The sequence below is a fragment of the Ovis canadensis genome, chromosome 16, assembly GCF_042477335.2.
Source record: "Ovis canadensis isolate MfBH-ARS-UI-01 breed Bighorn chromosome 16, ARS-UI_OviCan_v2, whole genome shotgun sequence".
Classification (NCBI taxonomy): Eukaryota; Metazoa; Chordata; class Mammalia; order Artiodactyla; family Bovidae; genus Ovis; species Ovis canadensis.
The window spans coordinates 15,171,716-15,192,904 of NC_091260.1; the positions used below are offsets into that span (position 1 = coordinate 15,171,716).

Consider the following 21,189-nt stretch of genomic DNA (forward strand, 5'->3'; position numbering starts at 1 on the left):
CTCACAGGCACGGTCGTGTGTTGAGTCAACAAGGGATGGTTGGCTGGGTGGGTCCGGGCGCGTCCGTTGAGTCTGCTTCGCTTTGTTCCGATCTGGTTTGGGAGCGGAGGGCTGCGGAATCTTCGAGGCTGCCGCAGGCGCCATCTTCAGACCCTAGACTGTGGCCCCAGACCTGAGGCTCCTCCCGGGCGTCAGACTAGAAGGAGGGCATGGCTTTTATTTTTTTTTTTTTTTGTTTTTAATTTTTAGTTTTTTATTTTTTAAATTTTAAAATCTTTAATTCTTAGGGCATGGCTTTTAGAACGGGAAGAGGATAATGATCCCCCTTTACGGGGACAGCCTGGCCTCCTGGCCTTTGGTCCCGGGATAGGGCCTTACTTGCATTCATGCCTTCAGTCTATGGTATGGAGTGCTCCAGTGCTATTGGGCCCCGATCCTGGTCTCCACTTTCCACCTCCTGGAGAAGCGCCGCTTGGCAGGCCTCTCCAGTCTCAGGGTGATGGCCTGTCGGAGCTTCCTGGAGAAGGGTTGGCCAGCTCTGGCCTCGATCTAGTCCAAAGGGTCCCGTCCCCTTGCCACGTTGCCCTTTGACCCCACCTACCTCTGGACACCTGAGGGTCCTGGATAACTGGAACCCAGAGTGGGGTCAACTTTCTTGGGCATTTCTCCTTCCATTTAGTTTCTACTTACCTCAGGGTTTTTACTTCTATTTTTGCATTCATTTCTTTAAAGTTCTTAAACTCTGCCATCCCCAACCCACCGCCTTTGCTTTTTATCATCTTTACTTTCTCCACAGACCTGTGTATCTGGCTTTGCTATACCCAAGTAAGATAGCTGCCATTCGATTTTGAGCACCTAGGGGCTTGTAGGCGGATGCAAAGTGTATTTTATTCATTGTCTGGAGAGCGGACAATTTATTTCTTTTACAGTGGCTCTGAAGTGAGTGAAATAGGATAAATTTCCTTGACTCAGGAAAAGGCAGAGTCAAAGAATTGATTCCAAGGTTAGTTTGTTCTCTTTTTTTTTTTTTTTGGACAAGCAGCATAAGGCATAACTTCCCATATTCTGTATTTCTGAAGTTGTGTGCACTAATTGTGGTTTATTCAAGCTATTTTGAGATACTTGAATGACTAAGGTTAATTTTTAGTGAATGACCTAGAAACATCTCCATATGTTTATATCTGACACAACTGACTAAACATATGTTTTGTACTATAAAGGAGTAATCTGTTGATTAATGTATCTCAGCTGAATTAAAATATGCATTGCCCTAACTCCCAAAGCTAAAGTAGAAGTGTCCATGTTGCCATCTTCTTAGTCAAGGCATTATAACTGTGTCTTATTTTATGCTTTAATATGTACTTAAATAAATCATATATGGACCCTGTCATTCAAGCATAAGTTAGAAAATGATGCTTACATAAATAAAAGTAGAGAAGATATTATGAGATTGCTAAATTGTAAGGAAGTTTATGGGCTTCCCCAGTGTTTCAGCAGTAAAGAATCCTTCTGCAATGCTGGAGACACAGGTTGGATCTCTGGAGGGCATGGCAACCCACTCCAGTATCCTTACCTGGAGAATCTGATGGACAGAGGAGCCTGGTAGGATACAGTACTGCTGCTGCTGCTGCTAAGTCGCTTCAGTCAGTGTCGAACCCTGTGCGACCCCATAGACAGCAGCCCACCAGGCTCCCCCATCCCTGGGATTCTCCAGGCAAGAACACTGGAGTGGGTTGCCATTTCCTTCTCCAATGCATGAAAGTGAAAAAGTGAAAGTGAAGTCGCTCAGTAGTGTCCAACTCTTAGCAACCCCATGGACTGCAGCCTTCCAGGCTCCTCCGTCCATGGGATTTTCCAGGCAAGAGTACGGGGGTGGGGTGCCATCACCTTCTCCGAGGATACAGTACATAGAAGGGCAAAGATCAGAAAGGACTGAAGCAACTGAGCACCCAGACACAAGGTAGTTTTACAAGTTCTGAGGAATTCTGAAATGGGGACATCTGTATTTCTATTGTAAGGGCTCCATTGTATGGATATGGTTTGATTAAAGAAGCAGCCTCATCCTAAGAATTCTGGTTCGAGGTGTTTTCAGTTGGAAAAATAGTAACAAGTTGATGACTTCCTGTGTGAGAATTCTAACCATTTAAAGAAACTATAATTTCACTAAAATTTTAGTAATAACAGATTTTCTTCTTCCAGAAGTGCTGAAAATTTGAGTATTTTTATTTATTTATTTATTTATTTTTATTTTATTTTACTTTACAATACTGTATTGGTTTTGCCACACATCAACGTGAATCTGCCATGGGTGTACACGTGTTCCCAATCCTGAACCCCCCTCCCACCTCCCTTCCCAAACCATCTCTCTGGGTCATCCCAGTGCACCAGCCCCAAGCATCCTGTATGCTGCATCGAACCTAGACTGGTGATTTGTTTCTTATATGGTATTATACATTTTTCAATGCCATTCTCCCAAATCATCCCACCCTTGCCCTCTCCCACAGAGTCCAAAAGACTATTCTATACATCTGTGTCTCTTTTGCTGTCTAGTATACAGGGTTATTGTTACCATCTTTCTAAATTCCATATATATGCGTTAGTATACTGTATTGGTGTTTTTCTTTCTGGCTTACTTCACTCTGTATAATCGGTTCCAGTTTCATCCACCTCATTAGAACTGATTCAAATGTATTCTTTTTAATGACTGAGTAATACTCCATTGTGTATATGTACCACAACTTTCTTATCCATTCATCTGCTGATGGAAATCTAGGTTGCTTCCATGTCCTGGCTATTATAAACAATGCTGCAATGAACATTGGAGTACACGTGTCTCAATTCTGGTTTCCTCGGTGTGCATGCCCAGCAGTGGGATTGCTGGGTCATATGGCAGTTCTATTTCCAGTTTTTAAAGGAATCTCCACACTGTTCTCCATAGTGGCTGTACTAGTTTGCATTCCCACCAACAGTGTAAGAGCATTCCCTTTTCTCCACACCCTCTCCAGCATTTATTGCTTGTAGACTTTTGGATCGCAGCCATTCTGACTGGTGTGAAATGGTACCTCATTGTGGTTTTGATTTGCATTTCTCTGATAATGAGTGATGTTGGGCAACTTTTCATGTGTTTTTAAAGTATACATACATACTTCTGATTTGTACATTGTTTCTCTTTTCGAACCAGATGATTAAGAATAATGTTACTGACCGTAAACTAAATGTGGAAGCCATAATTAAAAACATTAACACAATTTCTTTGGAGCTAAAGAAACTGAATGGTAAGTAGTAATCACTGAATTAAAATGTTTGCAACTCATTGTTATAAAAAGTAGTCAATTTGTGCTTCTGCCAGGTGTAACTGAATTTTGCCTATTCATTAGGATTTCTCTATTTCTTAAGCCATGTTTACAATGTAGTATGAACTCTGAAGATGCATTATGTTTGAGCATTGACCTGAAAGATAGCAGACTTGAATTTTCATCCCCAACATTTTATAAAAAGCTTCAGTTCTGTCACTCAGTCATGTCCGACTCTGCAACTCCATGGACTGCAGCATGCCAGCCTTCCCTGTCCATCACCAACTCCTGGAGCTTGCTCAAACTCATGTCCATGGAGTCGGTGATGCCATCCAACCATCTCATCCTCAGTGGTCCCATTCTCCTCCTTATAGAAACCTTATGATGTCTAACTAACCCCTTTAAATTTACTCCTCATCCTTCCCTTCAACAAACTATTACACAGTGATGTCACAGTCTGCAAAATTCAGTATCTTTATCCACTAATCATTACTAAGTCTCTAAAGTTCCTTCTAAGTCAAAACTTGTAAGTTTGCTTGTTTGTGTGAATTGATGATTCTAGTAGGATTAGACCTTATAGATCATGATATTTAGTCACTCACCTTACAGACATATTCTGTAATTTTATTCCAGGCATGTAGAATTTCTATGATTGAATATTTCATCTATTCTTGACCAAACATTTCCTGTGTTGAGAAAAACTCTCTCTGTGTTGGAAAACTCTCTCTGTTACCAGTCTATTCTATATTACACAGTGTTTCATCATAGACTAGCTGAAATATTTTCCCTATTCCTTTCACCCATTGGTCATTTTTCTAACCATGAAAAGCACTTAATATGTAGTTATTCTTATGACAACTCTTGATATATGAAGACAGCCTCTGTGTCAGTTAAAAGACCTTTCTACAAGTAACAAAATACCAATTACACTGATTGTGCAACAAAGAAATAATAATAAGATTCAAGGTTGGGCAACCCTAAAGTTAATTCAGGGTTTTAAAGGTCTCATCAGGTGTTAGGTTTTCATATTTTCTGCTCTGTTATGTTCACTCCGTTTATCACTTCTCGTGGTCATTACCTGCAAACATGATCATATACAGACATTCTCTCTGCCTGTGTCTCTTAAATAATCCTTTCTCCAGATCCCTCTAGCACATTTTCCCTTTCCTTTCATTGGCCAGATTTGCACCACATGTATATCCTACAGCAGTTACCACCAAGGAGACTAGGACTGCCACAACCAGTTTAGACCAGTCAGAACATACTGCTGAAACTGGGGAGAGGATCACCTCAAGTGCAGTCATGTTGTGCCCCAGGAAGAAGAGGGAAGTGGCTGTTAGTTGGGCACCAAGTAGGGAGTGCCTGTTATGTTTTTGCATGTATTCTCCTAAGCATTTCCCACATTTATGGCAGAAAGCGAACAAAACTAAAGATACTCTTGATGAAAGTGAAAGAGGAGAGTGAAAAAGTTGGCTTAAAACTCAACATTCAGAAAACTAAGATCATGGCATCACTTAATGGCAAATAGATGGGGAAACAATGGAAACAGTGACAGATTTTATTTGGGGGGCTCCAAAATCACTGCAGATGGTGGCTACAGCCATGAAATTAAAAGATGCTTGCTCCTCGGAAGAAAAGCTATGACCAACCTAGACAGCATATTAAAAAGCAGAGACATTAGTTTGCCAACAAAGGTCCATCTAGTCAAAGCTATGGTTTTTCTAGTAGTCATGTATGGATGTGAGAGTTAGACTGTAAAGAAAGCTGAGCACTGAAGAATTGTCGCTTTTGAACTGTGGTGTTGGAGAAGACTCTTGAGAGTCCCTTGGACAACAAGGAGATCCAACTAGTCCATCCTAAAGGAAATCAGTCCTGAATATTCATTGGAAGGACTGATGCTGAAGCTGAAACTCCAATATTTTGGCCACCTGATACAAAGAACTGACTCATTTGAAAAGATCCTGATGCTGGAAAAGATTGAAGGTGGAGGAGAAGGAGATGACAGAGGATGAGATGGTTGGATGGCATTACCGACTCAATGGACATGTGTTTGAGTAAATCTGGGATTGGTGATGGACAGGGAAGCCTGGCATGCTGTGGTCCATGGGGCCACAAAGAGTCAGACACTACTGAGCGACTGAACTGACTGAAGCATTTCCCAAGCATTTCATGGACTGATCCAAGAATACTGCTGTCTCAGGTGATATTAATAGATATTATAAATGGAATCAGTGAACTGATGATCAAATAATTTTGGGAAGGGCTTTATGCTAAATAATTCTGTCACAAATTCACAGTACATATTAACAGAGGCTGTGAGGAGTCCGATGTAAAGGAATAGGGTTACCTTTGCTTAATTCATCATCTCTCAAAAGCAATCTCAACAGCAAGGATTACCTTTCTGAAATATAAATCTGCTAAAAATGCTCATTGGCTCATCATTGTCCTCAGGACTAAGTCCAGACCTCCTAAAATGGACTATAAGACCTTGAGATCAGACCCTGCCTACCTCTCCTTTCTGTTACCTCATTCTTCATTCCCTACACATTCCAGATTCCAGCCACATTCAACTATCTGCATATCTACATGTTTGCTCTTCTTTTGTGGCTGTGTGTTAATTATTACATGCATCTTCTCCTGAAATGCCCACTCCACCTCCATAGGTTGCCTCCCCACCTCCACCTCACCTGGTTCAGTTCAGTTCAGTCACTCAATCCTGTTCGACTCTTTGCGACCCCATGAATTGCAGCACACCAGGCCTCCCTGTCCATCACCAACTCCCAGAGTTCACTCAAACTCACGTCCATCAAGTTGGTGATGCCATCCAGCCATCTCATCCTCTGTCGTCCCCTTCTCCTCCTGACCCCAATCCCACCCAGCATCAGAGTCTTTTTCCAATGAGTCAACTCTTTGCATGAGGTGGCCAAAGTACTGGAGTTTCAGCTTTAGCATCAGTCCTTCCAAAGAATACCCAGGACTGATCTCCTTTAGAACGGACTCGTTGGATCTCCTTGCAGTCCAAGGGACTCTCAAGAGTCTTCTCCAACTCCACAGTTCAAAAGAATCAGTTCTTCAGTGCTCAGCTCTCTTCACAGTCCAACTCTCACATCCATACATGACTACTGGAAAAACCATAGCCTTGACTAGACAGACCTTTGTCAGCAAAGTAATGTCTCTGCTTTTGAATATGCTATCTAGGTTGGTTATAACTTTTCTTCCAAGGAGTAAGCGTCTTTTAATTTCATGGCTGCAGTCACCATCTGCAGTTCTTTTGGAGCCCAGAAAAATAAAGTCTGCCACTGTTTCCACTGTTTCCCCATCTAATTCCCATGAAGTGATGGGACCAGATGCTATGGTCTTCGTTTTCTGAATCTTGAGCTTTAAGCTAACTTTTTCACTCTCCTCTTTCACTTTCATCAAGAGGCTTTTTAGTTCCTCTTCACTTTCTGCCATAAGTGTGGTATCATCTGCATATCTGAGGTTATTGATATTTCTCCCGGCAATCTTGATTCCAGCTTGTGCTTCTTCCAGCCCAGCGTTTCTCATGATGTACTCTGCATATAAGTTAAATAAGCAGGGTGACAATATACATCCTTTGCGTACTCCTTTTCCTATTTGGAACCAGTCTGTTGTTCCATGTCCGGTTCTAACTGTTGCTTCCTGACCTGCATATAGGTTTCTCAAGAGGCAGGTCAGGTGGTCTGGTATTCCCATCTCTCTCAGAATTTTCCACAGTTTATTGTGATCCACACAGTCAGAGGCTTTGGCACAGTCAACCAGGTTAACTGCTACTTATAAGTCACAGTTACTTACATTGGAAAACTTTTTTTGAAGCCAGTATGTCATTTCTTCTACTTTCTCATATCACCTATCATACTATATTGTAATTGTATGTTGCTTACTTATCCCATCTCTTAAGGTTATTCCTAGCACTTAACCCAGTGCCTTTATATAGTATGCTTTTGGCCAACATTTATTAAATGAATAATTGATTTTGAGATGCTTGCACTTATTTAAAACAATTAGAGAAGCTTTAGATTCTTCTCAAACTAGATTGACTGTTCTAGTTTGGCAGTTATTCTTTCATGAGGTCAAATAGAATAAATTTGATCAATGTTTTCCTGAAAAGTTGTGGGATAGGCAGGCAGTGAAGATACAAAGGACTAATAGAGCCAGACTAGGAAGGTAGACTTCTGGTAAATATGGAAGATTAAACAAATACTCTGTTACCCCCACTTTCTCCCAGAAGTATTAATGTCAATAACTAACCCTTATAGCATCTACCATAATTCAGATACTCTTCCAAGAGCTCTACATAAATGGACTGAATTGCTGTAACAACCTTATGAGGTTGGAAATATTACCATTGACATTTCAGTTCAGTTGACATTTACAGATATAGAAATAGATATAAAGGGATTAACTAACTTTCCCAGAGTTACACAGCTGGTAGACCTGGGACTTAAAGTCTCACAAGTTGAAGGAAATAGTAGTACTAAAAACAAGGGTCTTAAGACAAAGTTTACATATTGACTTACAAAATCCATAAGACTTTCTTACATAACCCATTGACTTTCTTTCCCCACTTGGCTACAAAACGCTGGCAGCCAGATTTATACACTCAGGCAGATTTTCCTTTCGGGAATCTGATAAGCCTAAGAGAAAAGACCTAAAGATACTCAGAACTGAGTTTCCTCAACAAAACACCCAGCCAGATCACCACACAATAATTGCCACGGGAAAGAAATTCTAATTGTCTTTTTGGAACGATAGTCTTAAATATGAGCAGACAACTATGGAAAAAAAGATGTTTGAGGAAAACATCTAATATGAAAAGCAGAGACGGAACCAGTAAGTAGATTCAATCAGTGAGGAGAAAAAGATTACAAGTGAAAATTAAAAACTCTTAAGAAACTATCATTAATATCCACAGAGAAGTAAAAGAAGATGCTACATTTATGAAAAGGGAATAGGATACTATAAAAATATTTGGAGAACAAAATTAAAAGTGTGACAATAGAAATAAACTCTAGAGAATGGTTGAAAGATTAAATGAAGAAAATTCCCTTGAGTGTAGAGCAAAAAAACAGATGGACAAGGAAGTCTAACATTCTATAAGTAGAGTGTTAGAAAGAAAGAACACAGACAATGAATGAGGAGGAATTCATTAAAGAAATAATCTGAGAAAATTTTCCAGAGCTGAAGGATATTTTTTTTACAATGAAAGAGCCCAGCACAGTAGATAAAAATAGTCTTATACTAAAATACAATACTACAAAATTTCGGAACACTGGAAGAACAACATGATTCTTAAATCTTCTAAAGAGAAACAGTGACTAAGAATTAGAATTATATGAAATTTGCCCATAGAAACACTGGAAGCTAAGAGAAAGTGCAGCACTGCCTTTGGAAATCTAAAGAAAAGTGATGTCCAGCCTAGATTGCTAAAACCAGTCAATCTATTAAGCATTGGTGTAGAGAGAGAAACTTTCAGACATATACATTTCCCTACCTTAGAAAGTTACCTTGGTTGTATTCCACCAAAGGAATAGACCAAAAAAAAAAAAAAAAAAGAGAGAGAGAGACATGAGATTCTGGAAGAAAGATACTCCACACAAGGGAGGGGTGAAAAGAGTCCATTGGATAGTGGTGAAGGGAATTCCCAAGATGTGAACTGTACAGCTTTCTAGAGAGCTGTCAGTCCAAACTAGAGCTGATGAGAAGGCTCTAGGAGAGGAGAGACTTTCAACAGTAGAACAGTAAAAGCTCTGGACTATACAGGAAGGAGATTTACCCAACTGCGGAAACTTGGAATACATCCATGGTAATTAAGCAATGAAAAAAGGAAACAATTATTAACTGTGGTTAGGTGGAAGCTTGCAGGAAGGGAAATGTCCTACAAGACTCAACTGTAAAGAATGTATAATAAAAAAATTAAACATTAAATACTGAGCTAAGAAAAATTATACTCAAATATATTGGATGAATAGTGATAAGTGGAAAGAGCTATATTTTATTCTTCTGTGGGCAAAAGCAAATACCTAAAATTGAGAAAAAACATGAATATCATTTAGAGATATGGAGGTTAAATACCACCCCTCCCAAAATAAACAAAAATGCAACACACAACACACACACACACACAAACCCCACAAAAACAAAATGAGCTCCAAAAACATCAAAAGTGGTTGCCTCTGGGAGATAGGAACTGCTCTTTTGGTAACATGCTTTATTTGATTCTTTATACTGTATGCATGTATTGCAGATAAAACTAGTAATTTAAAAAATACATACATTTGCATAAATCAAATTGCAGTGTAGTAAAACATCTGACAATTTGAGCTAAAGAGCCCTTCTAGTAAGCTTCTATGTCATGTTTATTTTGCGGTGTATAAATTTGACTCTAAGTCAAAATTTGGCACATCTAAATTGTGGTTTAAGCAATAATCACTTAAAAATTAAATTAATAATTAGAAATAGCAACTTAAAGTAATAATAGTTGCCTGTGACATATGTGTTACAATATAGTGTCTTATATTATTAATTTTTTTTTCTTTTACACAGAACTCTCCCAGTTACTGCTTTGTGACCTTACCCTACATTTTAGTCATCCTGTGAAGACAGATGACTTAAAGGAAACAGAAAGAAACAGCCCCCACTTTGAAGAGTCTAAAGTGTCAGATGTATCCCTTGCTTCTGATAGTTTTTTAATCTGATTTTTTATTTATTTGTTGTAAATTTGTGACTTTTTATTGTTGAATCAACCTGTTTCTAGGAGAATTGAGTTTACTAATATATTCAATTAAAAAAAGAAAAATGTGTTGAATTGTAAATAATCATTTCATGCTCTTGTAGGCTTCTCTCGTTTTAATGTTCCAAGAAATGGCTAATTTATTTCACCAATGGCAAGAGCATTGCATAGGAAGTTGGTCATGAGGCACTGCTCATCCTATACTCTGTGCTTGAATTTGGCTTAGATTGAAAGAGAGCTACTAAATTATAAATGTATGGTATAGTTAGAGTTAGCGTTATTGTTAGTCGCTCAGTTGTGCCTGACTCTTTGCGACCCCATGGACTGCAGCATACCAGGCTCCTCTGTCCATGAGATTTTCCAGGCAAGGATACTGGAGTGGGTTGCCATTTCCTTCTCCAAAATTATAAATGTATGGTATGGGTTTATATTAATCAGGTGTCTCCTGGTAGCAAGTGTCAAAAACAACTCAAGCTAGCTAAATCATTTATTAGGTCATGTGACTTGAAAGCCCATGGTTGAGATAGATTTCAGGGCCTTCACTAATCCACCAGATATCTCTGCCCTGGTTCTGTTCCTGTGCACTGGTCTATACCCTTTCCTATTAGAGACTCATCGCCCCATGTAACAGGCAGAAGAGAAGAGAGCTGTGGTGGGTGTACAGCATTATCTTCTGGAGGCCCCAGAGAAAAGAGAGGGCCTTTGTCTTAGCCTCTGTGTTTAACAGCCCAGAGAAGGGTCGCGACTGGGCCAGCTTCAGTTAAGAAGGGTCCTGAGCAGCTGCGTTTAAGGCTGGGACACAGGCCAGGCCAGTGGAAAAGGAGCACTGCGTGCCTGCTCAGCCACTCAGTGGTGTCCAACTCTTTGCGACCTCCGTGGATTGTAGCTCACCAGGCTTCTCTGTGCATGGGATTTCCCAGGCAAGAATACTGAAGTGAGTGGCCGTTTCCTCCTCCAGGGGACCTTACCAACCCAGGGATCGGACCTGCGTCTCCTGCATTGGTAGATTCTCGACCACTGAGCCACCTGGGAAACCCTCTAGAGAAAGAAAGGCCCCACCAAAAGAATAGAGTTGCCATGGCCTGAAGCAGGGGAGGAAGAATGCTTGTCATAAAAACATCAGATCCTCACAACTCATTTCAGTTATTGCAGTGGAATAGGTTTTCTACCCCTTTCCACCAGCAGCAACTTAAAATAATAAGCATCTGTTTACCTTGTAAACATTATTCACTACAAGATAGTTGCCTTGAAATCTACTGTGTTCTTGATTTTAGAAATTTTTGAACATTAAGTATAGAATACCACGAAGCAAGGCACAAGGTCAGCTCACTCCGTACCAGAACCTGCAGAGTTTTCTATGCTCACTACCTAGCACCCAGCTCAGTGCACAGAATAACCATGAAATAAATGCTCACTGAATATCCTGTTGAATAAACATGCTGTAAGTGATGCAGGTCTTTCAGTTTTAGAGTTCCTGAGTGCTGGGTCCTGATTTGAGAACTTCTAGTTTGTAAGGATGAAGTTTTGTTAAGCGTCTTGTCTATCATCATTGATTAAAAGTCTCCACAGATTCTTTATCTTGGCAAATCATTACTTTTAACTAGATGACTTCCAATATCTCTTCCAGTGGTCTTTCTACAATTTCATGAAAATGAAAATATAAGATATTATTTGTGGCTTATAAAACTCATAGATAAAACCAAGAAGACAAAAAAATTTGTTATTAATACAAGTTGTGGAATGACAACCAAGGCCTCAAAAGGGAAAACTTAAGTGAATGTGAAGTTTTCGTCTTGTGAAATTGCTTACCATTTTTTATTAAATGGGATATGTAAGTTGAAGGAAAGAACTGAATTGCTTTGAAGAATTTATAAAGCCTTTGGGGGAAGGGTGAAGATAATGGCTTTATAACAGATGGCAGGGGGGATAAAAATAGAAGAAAGGTATCTAATTGGAAAGTCTGATTAAACTTTTCCATGTATACATAAATTGCTCTTTCATCTTCCCAGGAAGACGTTGGTAAAAATCACATCACTTGATACTTTCAGAGTTGGGTAAAGGTGGAAGAGAGAGGATGAGGATGTCAGATGTGATGAAATTAAATCTGGTGTATTTGATGCCAAAGCCTTATTCTAATTTAAAATGTTTTCTTTTGGTATTTGTAGCTTAAATTTGCTTTAAAATAGGAAAATAACAGTTAAAAAATTAAGTCAATAAATTGTTTTAGGAATCAAAAAGTGAAGCAGAAGTCAAATTAATTTTAATTCCAGGAAGTTATTCCAACATGCATTTATCTTTTCCATAAAAAAAGTATACAAAAAAATCCCTACTCTCCAGCAAAAACATGAACTAAGAAAGGATGAAATGCTTTTGAAGCTTCTTAAATTATTGCTGCCAAGAAAGTCAATTTTAGTAATTTCAAATTATACATATAAAATTGATGATTGCTTTTGACTGACAAAGGATTGGCTAGTTTAAAAATCCGTTTCATGTGTTACCAAAATCTGTTACCATTTCAGTGTTTCTAAACTTGCCCCAAATTGTCTCTATAGGTGTGCAAACTAATGTACTTGGACATGGGTATTCAAAAATACACATGTTTTTAAAATGAATCATTACAGTGCACTGTTAGACTTCAAGTGTGAACATTATTACTCATGCACTTTACAAACATTGAAGAAAAATAAATAAATTATGGGATATTTGACAGTCTTCATTTCAAATACTTTCATAAGTGAAAGGACAAAACCCTTATATTCACGTTGAAGGGGTTCAATTCAGTCCTAAGTGTTTGACTGTTCACCAAGGCTGACTGATCTTCCCATGCTGGGACAGAGGCAGGAGGAAGATTCGTTTGCTTGGCTAACTTGCTAGGGATAACTTGCAGCATACGTTAACGTGCACTGGTATCTGGAACCTCGGTTTTTCCCATCAATAAGCAGAAGCGGCATTTTTCTGAAGTAGTCGATAATATCTGACACAGACAGAAAGTCCTGAAAGATTCAAAATAGGAAGAAAATCAGCATTTGAATGTGTAGCATGAATTTTGCAGTTTTTTTTAAAATCTGCATAACATCCTACCTCTTGTACTATGGGGATTATCAATCTATATAAAATTTGGCAAAGATTTTAATGATTTCTGCTATGCAACTTTGAAAAAAATTCCTCACCAACATTCAGCAAACTATGGATAAAAGACAAGTATGTATTTATGTATATGTTATTTAACTTCACGTAGGGGGTTATGGCACCCCATTCCGGTACTCTAGCCTGGAAAACCCTATGGATGGAGGAGCCTGGTGGGCTGCAGTCCATGGAGTCACTAAGAGTCAGACATGACTGAGTGACTTCACTTTCACTTTTCACTTTCATGCATTGGAGAAGGAAATGGCAACCCACTCCAGTGTTCTTGCTTGGAGAATCCCAGGGACGGGGGAGCCTGGTGGGCTGCCGTCTATGGGGTTGCACAGAGTCGGACACGACTGAAGCGACTTAGCAGCAGCAGCAGCAGCAGCAGCAGCAGCAGCAGCAGCAGCAGGGGGTTATATACATTATATACAGTGAGAGATAGAGGGAGAGTCTAATTATGATAGCTTTGCCTTAGGATTGTTCTTGTTTATTTTTTATTCCAGAATAGTTGATTTATAATGTTGTGTTAGTTTCTGATGTATAGCAAAGTGATTAAGATATATGTATATCTTTTTCATATTGTTTTCCATTATGGTTTATGGTTTATCATAGGCTACTGAATATGGGGCCTCATCGTTTATCTCCCTCTTTTTATAAGGACACCGATCATTGGATTTCAGGAGCATTGTTCTATTTGTGACTTGGTTTTGGTTTTTGTGTCCCTCCTCTAAATCACTAATAATGTTAGGAGACACAAGGAATCAGGAGGTCAGGCAGCATCTCTGCTGTCTGAAGATATCTGTAGTATGGCATAACAGTTCCCTCATGGAATCTGCTGTGTTCCCACTGCTGCCTCCTCACTCACAAGAGCTCTGTAGCGAGTCCTTTCATTCATTACCTGTATTACCCTTTCCCTGAGGGCCAAACTGAGAAACCCCCATCTGTCCATTGAGAAATGAGTCAGATGTTACCGAGGTGCCCCAGACAGAGTTGAGCACTTCCTCCAAGACTACTCTTCCAGGTGCCTCCCTCCAGGGCAACAGCAATGAGAGGTTTGCAGTTGTGTGCTTCCACACAAGCCCAGTAGAGATCCTGGAGAGCAGACATCTTTGCTTCTACGGGACCGATGCGGCTCTGCTGCTGCTGGTGCTAAGTCGCTTCAGTCGTGTCCAACTCTGTGCGACCCCATAGACGGCAGCCCACCAGGCTCCCCCGTCCCTGGGATTCTCCGGGCAAGAACACTGGAGTGGGTTGCCATTTCCTTCTCCAGTGCATGAAAGTGAAAAGTGAAAGGGAAGTTGTGTCTGACTCAGCGAACCCATGGACTGCAGTGCACCAGGCTCCTCCATCCATGGGATTTTCCTGGCAAGGGTACTGGAGTGGGATGCCATTGCCTTCTCCGATGCAGCTCTACCCACCCCGAACCAGTGATTCAAACATATGATGAAAATCATGTGTTTTTTCTACTGGTTCACATAATCATAACTTAAAAATATTTGGAGTGAAGTAGAAGTTATGGGTGAGTTGTGTTTCCTTCTGGAAATGTTTGATATAGCTGATCCTCCTCCTAGAACTTTGAACTTAAAAAAACACATTTGAAGCATTAGGTTTAGCCACAGTTTCCTTTGCAAAAAGCAGCCCTGAAAGGTTTTCTTTCCACAGTTCTCATTACTACCCCCAAAAGGGACTAATATAACACCTTGGGAAAACAGAGGGAAATGTTTTTGGCAATTTGCACAGCTTCATTGGGCTAACCTCTGTTTTTAGGGAGAAGTGACCCAAGTCATTTTTCCAGATGTTTATCTAAGACACGGCCTTATAAATACACTGTACCCTTACATCAAAATCATGTCACAGAGGTGACTTAACTGACTTCTGTGTCAGAAAGGACTTGCCTTTGGCACCATCTAATGATATTTTTAATTTACACATTTTTTTGTTACACATGTGATTTTAGACTAGCTGGAATAAAAGATGTAAAAAAGACCCTGTGGCAGAGGCAGATGCTGTTAACATTTTATTTCCTCCCAGTAAATGCAGGGTTTCACTAATGCAATTTAGCTCTAAAGTTGCCAGGCAGTGTTGACCTCCAAAGAAGCCCACAGCCAGGTTCTGTGCAGGTAGGTGTGTAGAGAGGCACACGCAGAAAACTGGGGGAAGTTTGACAACCCTTACCTCTTTCCCTCGGAGTCCAGTTCCCAACAGGTAAACTTGGCTTTCCTCCTGATAACGGATTTGGATGTTGTAAACTTTATCTTTGTACAACACCATGAGAACGTATGGATTGGATATTGTTTTTTTAGAGCTGTCTCGAACCAGGAAAGTGCCGTCCTAAAAGGATAGATTCTTGTTATTATGGAAGTAGCAAAAGTCAATACTTCTCTTGCCTCTAAGAGCAGCGCACAATCCTCTAGAGATCGTGAAACCTACCAGCTGACAATGTAATGAGCAATTAGCTCCCCAAACAGCAGTAGTCCCATGTCTCATGGATTTCTTGGTTGTCAAGAAGCAAGCAGCAGAGATTATATTAGAGAAATTCCCAAATTTCAAAGAGATCTCTTTGAAGGCTCTCAATGAAAAAGGAATCTTTTTTACAATAATAAATAATAGATGGTTGAGTGGATACAGAGCCAGCAAAATAAGGACTTTAGTGGTTAACTAAAGATATCTCTTCCTGCTCCTGAGAGTTAATTCTATGCACTTTCTTTCCACAGTCAAAATCAGAATACAACCAAATACCTAAGAGATGTACCTATTTTAAAATCTCATGGTGCCCAGATAATGTGTTTCATCATCAAATACCTGAAAAAAAAACCAATGTGGATCATCCTTTTTTCCTGATATTTACCAAAATAGTGTGGTGATCTGGCCTATCCTTTAAAATTTCATTTCATAAATTAGCTACATAATAGTATAATAATACTATACAGATCTAATATTAAAATAGAATGAATTAAGAAAAACTCCTTTAAATTGCTTCTTCTTCTGTGTATTGAAATCAGGATGATCAGTGTGCAATAATGCCTTTCCTTTGTTCTTTTCCATCCTAGATTGAATGAGTAAATTCTAGTCAGAACATCTCTCTTAGACAAATAGACCTGTGGAGTCATAGCTCTGGCTTCACTTTGGAGTTTCAAGTTTTGAAGATTTCCAGAACCCACATAGCATCCCTAATTTAATTAATTAATTAATTAAATTAATTAATTGACTAATTAAATCAGAATCTCTCCAGGTAAAATCAGAACTTTTTTTTAATGCTCCCCAAGGGATTTAAATGTGCAATCCCCTGGTGGTCCAGTGGTTAAGAATGTGCCTGCCAGTGCAGGGCACATGGGTTCAGTCCCTGGTCTGGGAAGATCCCACGTGCCTTGGAGCAACTAAGCCCATGTGCCCCAGTTATTGAGCCTGTGCTGTAGAGCTGGGGAGCGACAGCTGCTGAGCCTCTACGCCTGGAGCCTGCGATCCGCGGCAAGAGAAGCCTCTGCGGTGGGAAGCCTGCACACCGCAACGAAGAGGAGCCCCTGCTCACCGCAACTAGAGAAAGCCTGAGCAGCAGCAAAGCCCCAGCACCGCCGAAAATAAAGAATGTTTTTAAAAGATGGGGAGATGAACATTAATCTCTTCATATCATTAAAAAAAAAAAGTGCAGCCAAGCTTGAGGCTTGAGGACTTTTGTTGTGGTCTCGAGATGTGAAGAATGTGAAAGATGAAGGATCTTTGATATATAGGTTTAAGATTAGTGTTCAATACCGGAAGACAGGAAATCTGGTTTAAGACCTTTAATATTAAAGGACAATTAGAAATTTCGAGGGAAAAGGACAAAAAGTTGCTGTTGTCTGTCTCAGTATGGGTTCCTCCACGTTGATATGGATGGCAATCGGGTGTCAGGAGGAAGACACAACTAGTAAGATGTCGGAAATTTGGGGGAAAGAGTTTCCTTTTGATGCTGTGTGATTCCTGTGAAAGATGGACCATTTTCATTAATAAAATCTCCTAAGATTCTTCCAATCAAAGACTACCTTAATTAAAAATTTTTCCCGGGGTCCTAGGAGTCATCGTTATGGAGATTAGTAGGTGAGAAGCTGGCACTTATTGGTACCCTTTGGTATAGCAGCATGAATGGCACCCAGCAGAATTCCTAGCCCATAATGTATGTTCAGTCTGTCTGACTCTTTGAGACCCCGTGGCCTGTCGCCCACCAGGCTCCTCTGTCTGTGGGAGCTTCCAGGCAAGAATCCTGGAGTGGGTTGCCATTTCCTCCTCCAGGGGATCTTTCTGACCCAGGGACAGAACCCAAGTCTCTGTGCCTCCTGCATTGGCAGGCAGATTCTTTACCACTGCATCCGCTGGGGTTTGTTTTATTGGATGATACAAACTGTAGGAAGAGAAGTTGTAAAAATAAAAATCTGTTGTTAGTTGTTAGCAGCTATGAAAAGCAAGCTTGGAGCCAGTATCTAAAGCCCATCATTGGTACTCAGGAAAAGTCAGTCCCATTTCTTTTCTTCAATCTATACTTAAAAAAAATAAACTTGTAGCACAGTACCTGGTTTATCTTTCTAAGAGCTGCTTCTGCCTCTGTTCGGGTAATATAAGAAACATACCAGTCTTCATTTAATGAATTCTGAAAATGCAAATTTTAAAAAATGGAATAAATTTTGTAGTTACATAAATAAGTGGAAAAAAAAAAAGCCTCCAAGTAATCATTTCCATAAATCACCACCTCAGTTCCATGAAGTTTGAAACACTTGTGTTATTACTTTGAATATAGAATCATTCAGGTAAAGCTAAATAGAAGCTATTTTGTGTGAACTGCTTTTTATCGTAGGCTCATTCGCAAGGTAGAGGTAAATAAGCATTCATAGATAATCGAGTCTCTAAGCAGGAAAGATTTAGATGTAATAATTTCTTCAGTTTAGAATAATAATATATTTAATGAAAAACACTGGGTTAATGAGCAGTTAAATGACTTATGCTATGTCATAAACTAAGAAATAGATGAAAAATGGAATTATTTTTCTGTTTAATGTGAAACACACATTTGCCATTGGAAGAGGAACATCAAGGAAAAAGAATATTTTTCAACTGAATTCTCCCCTCAATATTTTTCACTAAAAAAATTAAGAGTAAAAGAAAATAAAAGTATAGGAGACCATTCAGTGGAAGATTCTGATGATTTGTTTGCTGGTGTAGAAATAAAATAGTAACATATGCCTTATTACCTGTTCTTCCCCAGGGGACTGTGGTCTAGGTTTGCTGGGAATTGGCGAGAAGTTCCTGCCTTCCACTCTGGGAAGTGGTCTGTTGAGGGGGCCTTTGAAAGTATAGCATTTTGAACGTTAATTTACTTTAAGCAATTTTTCACTAGTCATAGCCCATCACTGCCCGCCCTCCACAATGCCCTTGCCGTTGTTCCCAGCAATTAACATTTCAAGAAACCACAGCTTCCAAAATAACTTTCACTTGTTCAAAACCACAAAGGCTGTTTCGGGCCCTATTCTGCAGCCATGCCAGTGAAATTCTGAGACACTACACCGCACAATTGACTGGTTGCTTAACTGAGCAAGTTACGTATATACCACCAAATGGTAAAATGTGGAGGTCAGGATAATTATGTTCTCATTTTCACAACAAGAAATGTGACTTACCCAAGATGAGGTGAAATTACCTTGAATATTCTTAGCTTTCAGAGCCAGAGCTTACTACCTGCTGTTCTTGCCCAAATTTCTTACAGAAGTAGAACTGTTAGACTCACATAGAAGGAGGCCCTGACAGTATCTGATCCATCAGGAAGCCTGTGTCGGAGTCTGTAAATTACCCAGCATTTGTGCCTCATCTTCTCTAATGCTTTTTTTTTTTTCTTGTAGACAGTTCCATGAAATTTTTCAAGAGAATGTGTTTCCTAATCTCAGGAAAGGTTTGATTGTGTTGATTCGCAGTTGCTAAACCTGTCTCTATATGCCAGAACAGCTATTTCAGGCTGGTAAATTCCGTGAGTTGAATGTTCTCTTAACAACTCATGCATCACTCATTTGTTCATTCAACAGATATTTTTTCAGCACTGCTGTGTCCAGGCCCTGAATAAGGCACCTGTGTGCATGACCTTTCATCCTCACAGCAACTCCACAAGGTGGGTATTGTCTTCTTTTTGAATATCATGAAACAAAGATTCAGAGAGTCTAAACAAATCATGTGTCTTAGTGGCAGGGCCAGAACTTGAGCTTGTGGTTCCCAAATATGACTGTGCGTAAAAGAGAATTCCAGGGGGACCCTGAATCACCCAGGCTCAAGAATCTGCCTTAACAAGCACTCCAGGTGGTTCTGCACCAGCTCTGTTACTTCATCTAATACATCTAATACACCACAGAGGGTAAATCGCCTGCCCCAGGGCCCCTGAGAGGGGAGAGTTACTTGAAGAGTCCAAGTCTTCCTAGTCAGGATTATTCGAGATGCAGATGGGGCTAGCCTGAGCTGCTGATCTTCCTTCTTAAGGCTCCCAGTACCTGAGCAGACCTTCCGCATGACAATCTCTGCAGTGCAACATGCGGACACTTGTATAATGTTTGCTGAGTGAGTGAAATCTAGCTATGTGAGAAAGTCATGCAATGAAGGTCTACAGGGCATGGCTGTCTTAGAACTGAGGAATTATTCTCCATCTGCATCTGCAGGTCAGCACCACAAAGTCACTGTTCATGACAGACAACATATTACTTTTCATTGCAGTCACCCTCCACCCTTAATAAATAGATCCTCAAGGGAACTGGGACAGGTTTTTGGCCAATATAAAGCACATGCTTTATCTTCCTGACCTTGGGGAACCAGTGGGTTAGACTGAGGACCAGGTGTCCTGGCACTCTTGGGAGAAAAGGGATCGATTTTGATTAAGGTAGTAGAGTGAGCCCTCTGCGTTCATGGCTTCCGCATCGGTGAATTCAGCCGACTACAGACCGGTTCAACCAATGGGTTAGCCAGGTCTGTGGATGTGGAGCTGTGGATGTGAAGGGCCAACTGTGCGACATCATTTTATACAGAGAACTTGAACATCCTGGGATTTTGTTATCAGTGGGGGGTCCTGGAACCAATCCCCCCTCCTGTATTAGAGGGATGATTATATTCAAAAAAATAATAAAAGCCAACTGTTTATATTAATAATCTCTGTCACCAACTCATAGAAGCAGGGGTCTATGGAATTTACTTTGGCAGATACTGCTATAAGTGAAGTGTCTCAAGCTCAGATGCCTGGACGGACCAGGCTAGGGACACAAAGTAGGTTTACAAAATAATGAGTTGTGGCCACTGAGGAGTGGGGGGAGTTGTGGAAGCCATGTAGTGAATAAGGACACTATATCCTAAAATGCTTAGGAAACATTGAAAATACAGTGGGTTTCATTGGTGTCAGCAGTAGAATCTCATACATATATGGCATGATGTACCCAACTGAATGTAATAGACATGCCCCTAAAAGAAAGAGTCGACTCTTAAGTTAAAATTTAAACTTATTAGTTTTCTGTTTATAACACAAACTAATGTTCCTGCATGTGTACATGACTACAAAAAAAAAAAAGTGTTTTATTTTTTCCTCACAGAATTTTTAAATCTTAAGTCAATCTTTAAAAATTAGGTAATTTCACATTGAAAGCCATATTTCTATGTTTTCTTGAAAAATAAATCAGAAAATCTGGTAACACAAGATGTGTTTTCTAGCATGAGAAGAAAAAATTGTTTACTAGAGTTGGGTGACTCTCCATAGTCATTTGACAGTCATTCAACAAATGTTTTAAAGTGCTTACCATGTACTAGTCACTTGCAAGTCCTTAAGGATAGAAAATAAACACAGCTAGTCCTACTGGGTAGGCCTTTGTTTCTACTTGAAGTGGTCCATGAACCAGCAATACCAGCTGGGAACTTGGAACTTGGGAATCACATGGAAACTTGCTGGAAATGCAGAACCCTGGGTCCCATCCAAGACCCACTGATTAGAATCTGCATTTTAACATAGCTCCCAGGGGATTTGCGTGC

General features: G+C 39.9%; 2 protein-coding genes across 3 annotated transcripts in view; one reads left to right on the forward strand and one right to left on the reverse strand.

Moving 5' to 3' along the window:
- The first annotated feature begins 925 nt into the window (after positions 1-925).
- C16H5orf58 (chromosome 16 C5orf58 homolog) lies at positions 926-10,110 on the forward strand. Its single transcript, XM_069556004.1, has 3 exons — positions 926-1,003; positions 3,182-3,275; positions 9,858-10,110. The coding sequence occupies exons 2-3, from the start codon at positions 3,182-3,184 to the stop codon at positions 10,007-10,009; spliced, it is 246 nt and encodes an 81-aa protein (XP_069412105.1). The 5' UTR covers positions 926-1,003; the 3' UTR covers positions 10,010-10,110.
- Positions 10,111-12,282: 2,172 nt separating this feature from the next.
- Positions 12,283-21,189, reverse strand: part of LCP2 (lymphocyte cytosolic protein 2) — a 47,874-nt gene continuing 38,967 nt past the window's right edge. For both annotated transcript variants that reach the window (XM_069556003.1, XM_069556002.1), the window contains exons 18-21: positions 18,393-18,484; positions 17,717-17,794; positions 15,349-15,504; positions 12,283-13,037 (exon numbers count right to left, since the gene is read on the reverse strand). In XM_069556003.1, the coding sequence (XP_069412104.1) occupies positions 12,915-13,037; positions 15,349-15,504; positions 17,717-17,794; positions 18,393-18,484 (449 nt within the window). In that variant the 3' untranslated portion in view covers positions 12,283-12,914. The remainder of the gene's footprint in view (positions 13,038-15,348; positions 15,505-17,716; positions 17,795-18,392; positions 18,485-21,189) is intronic.

Coding starts and splice junctions, on each gene's coding strand:
- C16H5orf58 (XM_069556004.1), top strand. CDS start 3,182: ATGATTAAGAATAATGTTACTGACCGTAAACTAAATGTGGAAGCCATA. Junction 3,276..9,857: donor GGAGCTAAAGAAACTGAATG/GTAAGTAGTAAT, acceptor TCTTTTACACAG/AACTCTCCCAGTTACTGCTT.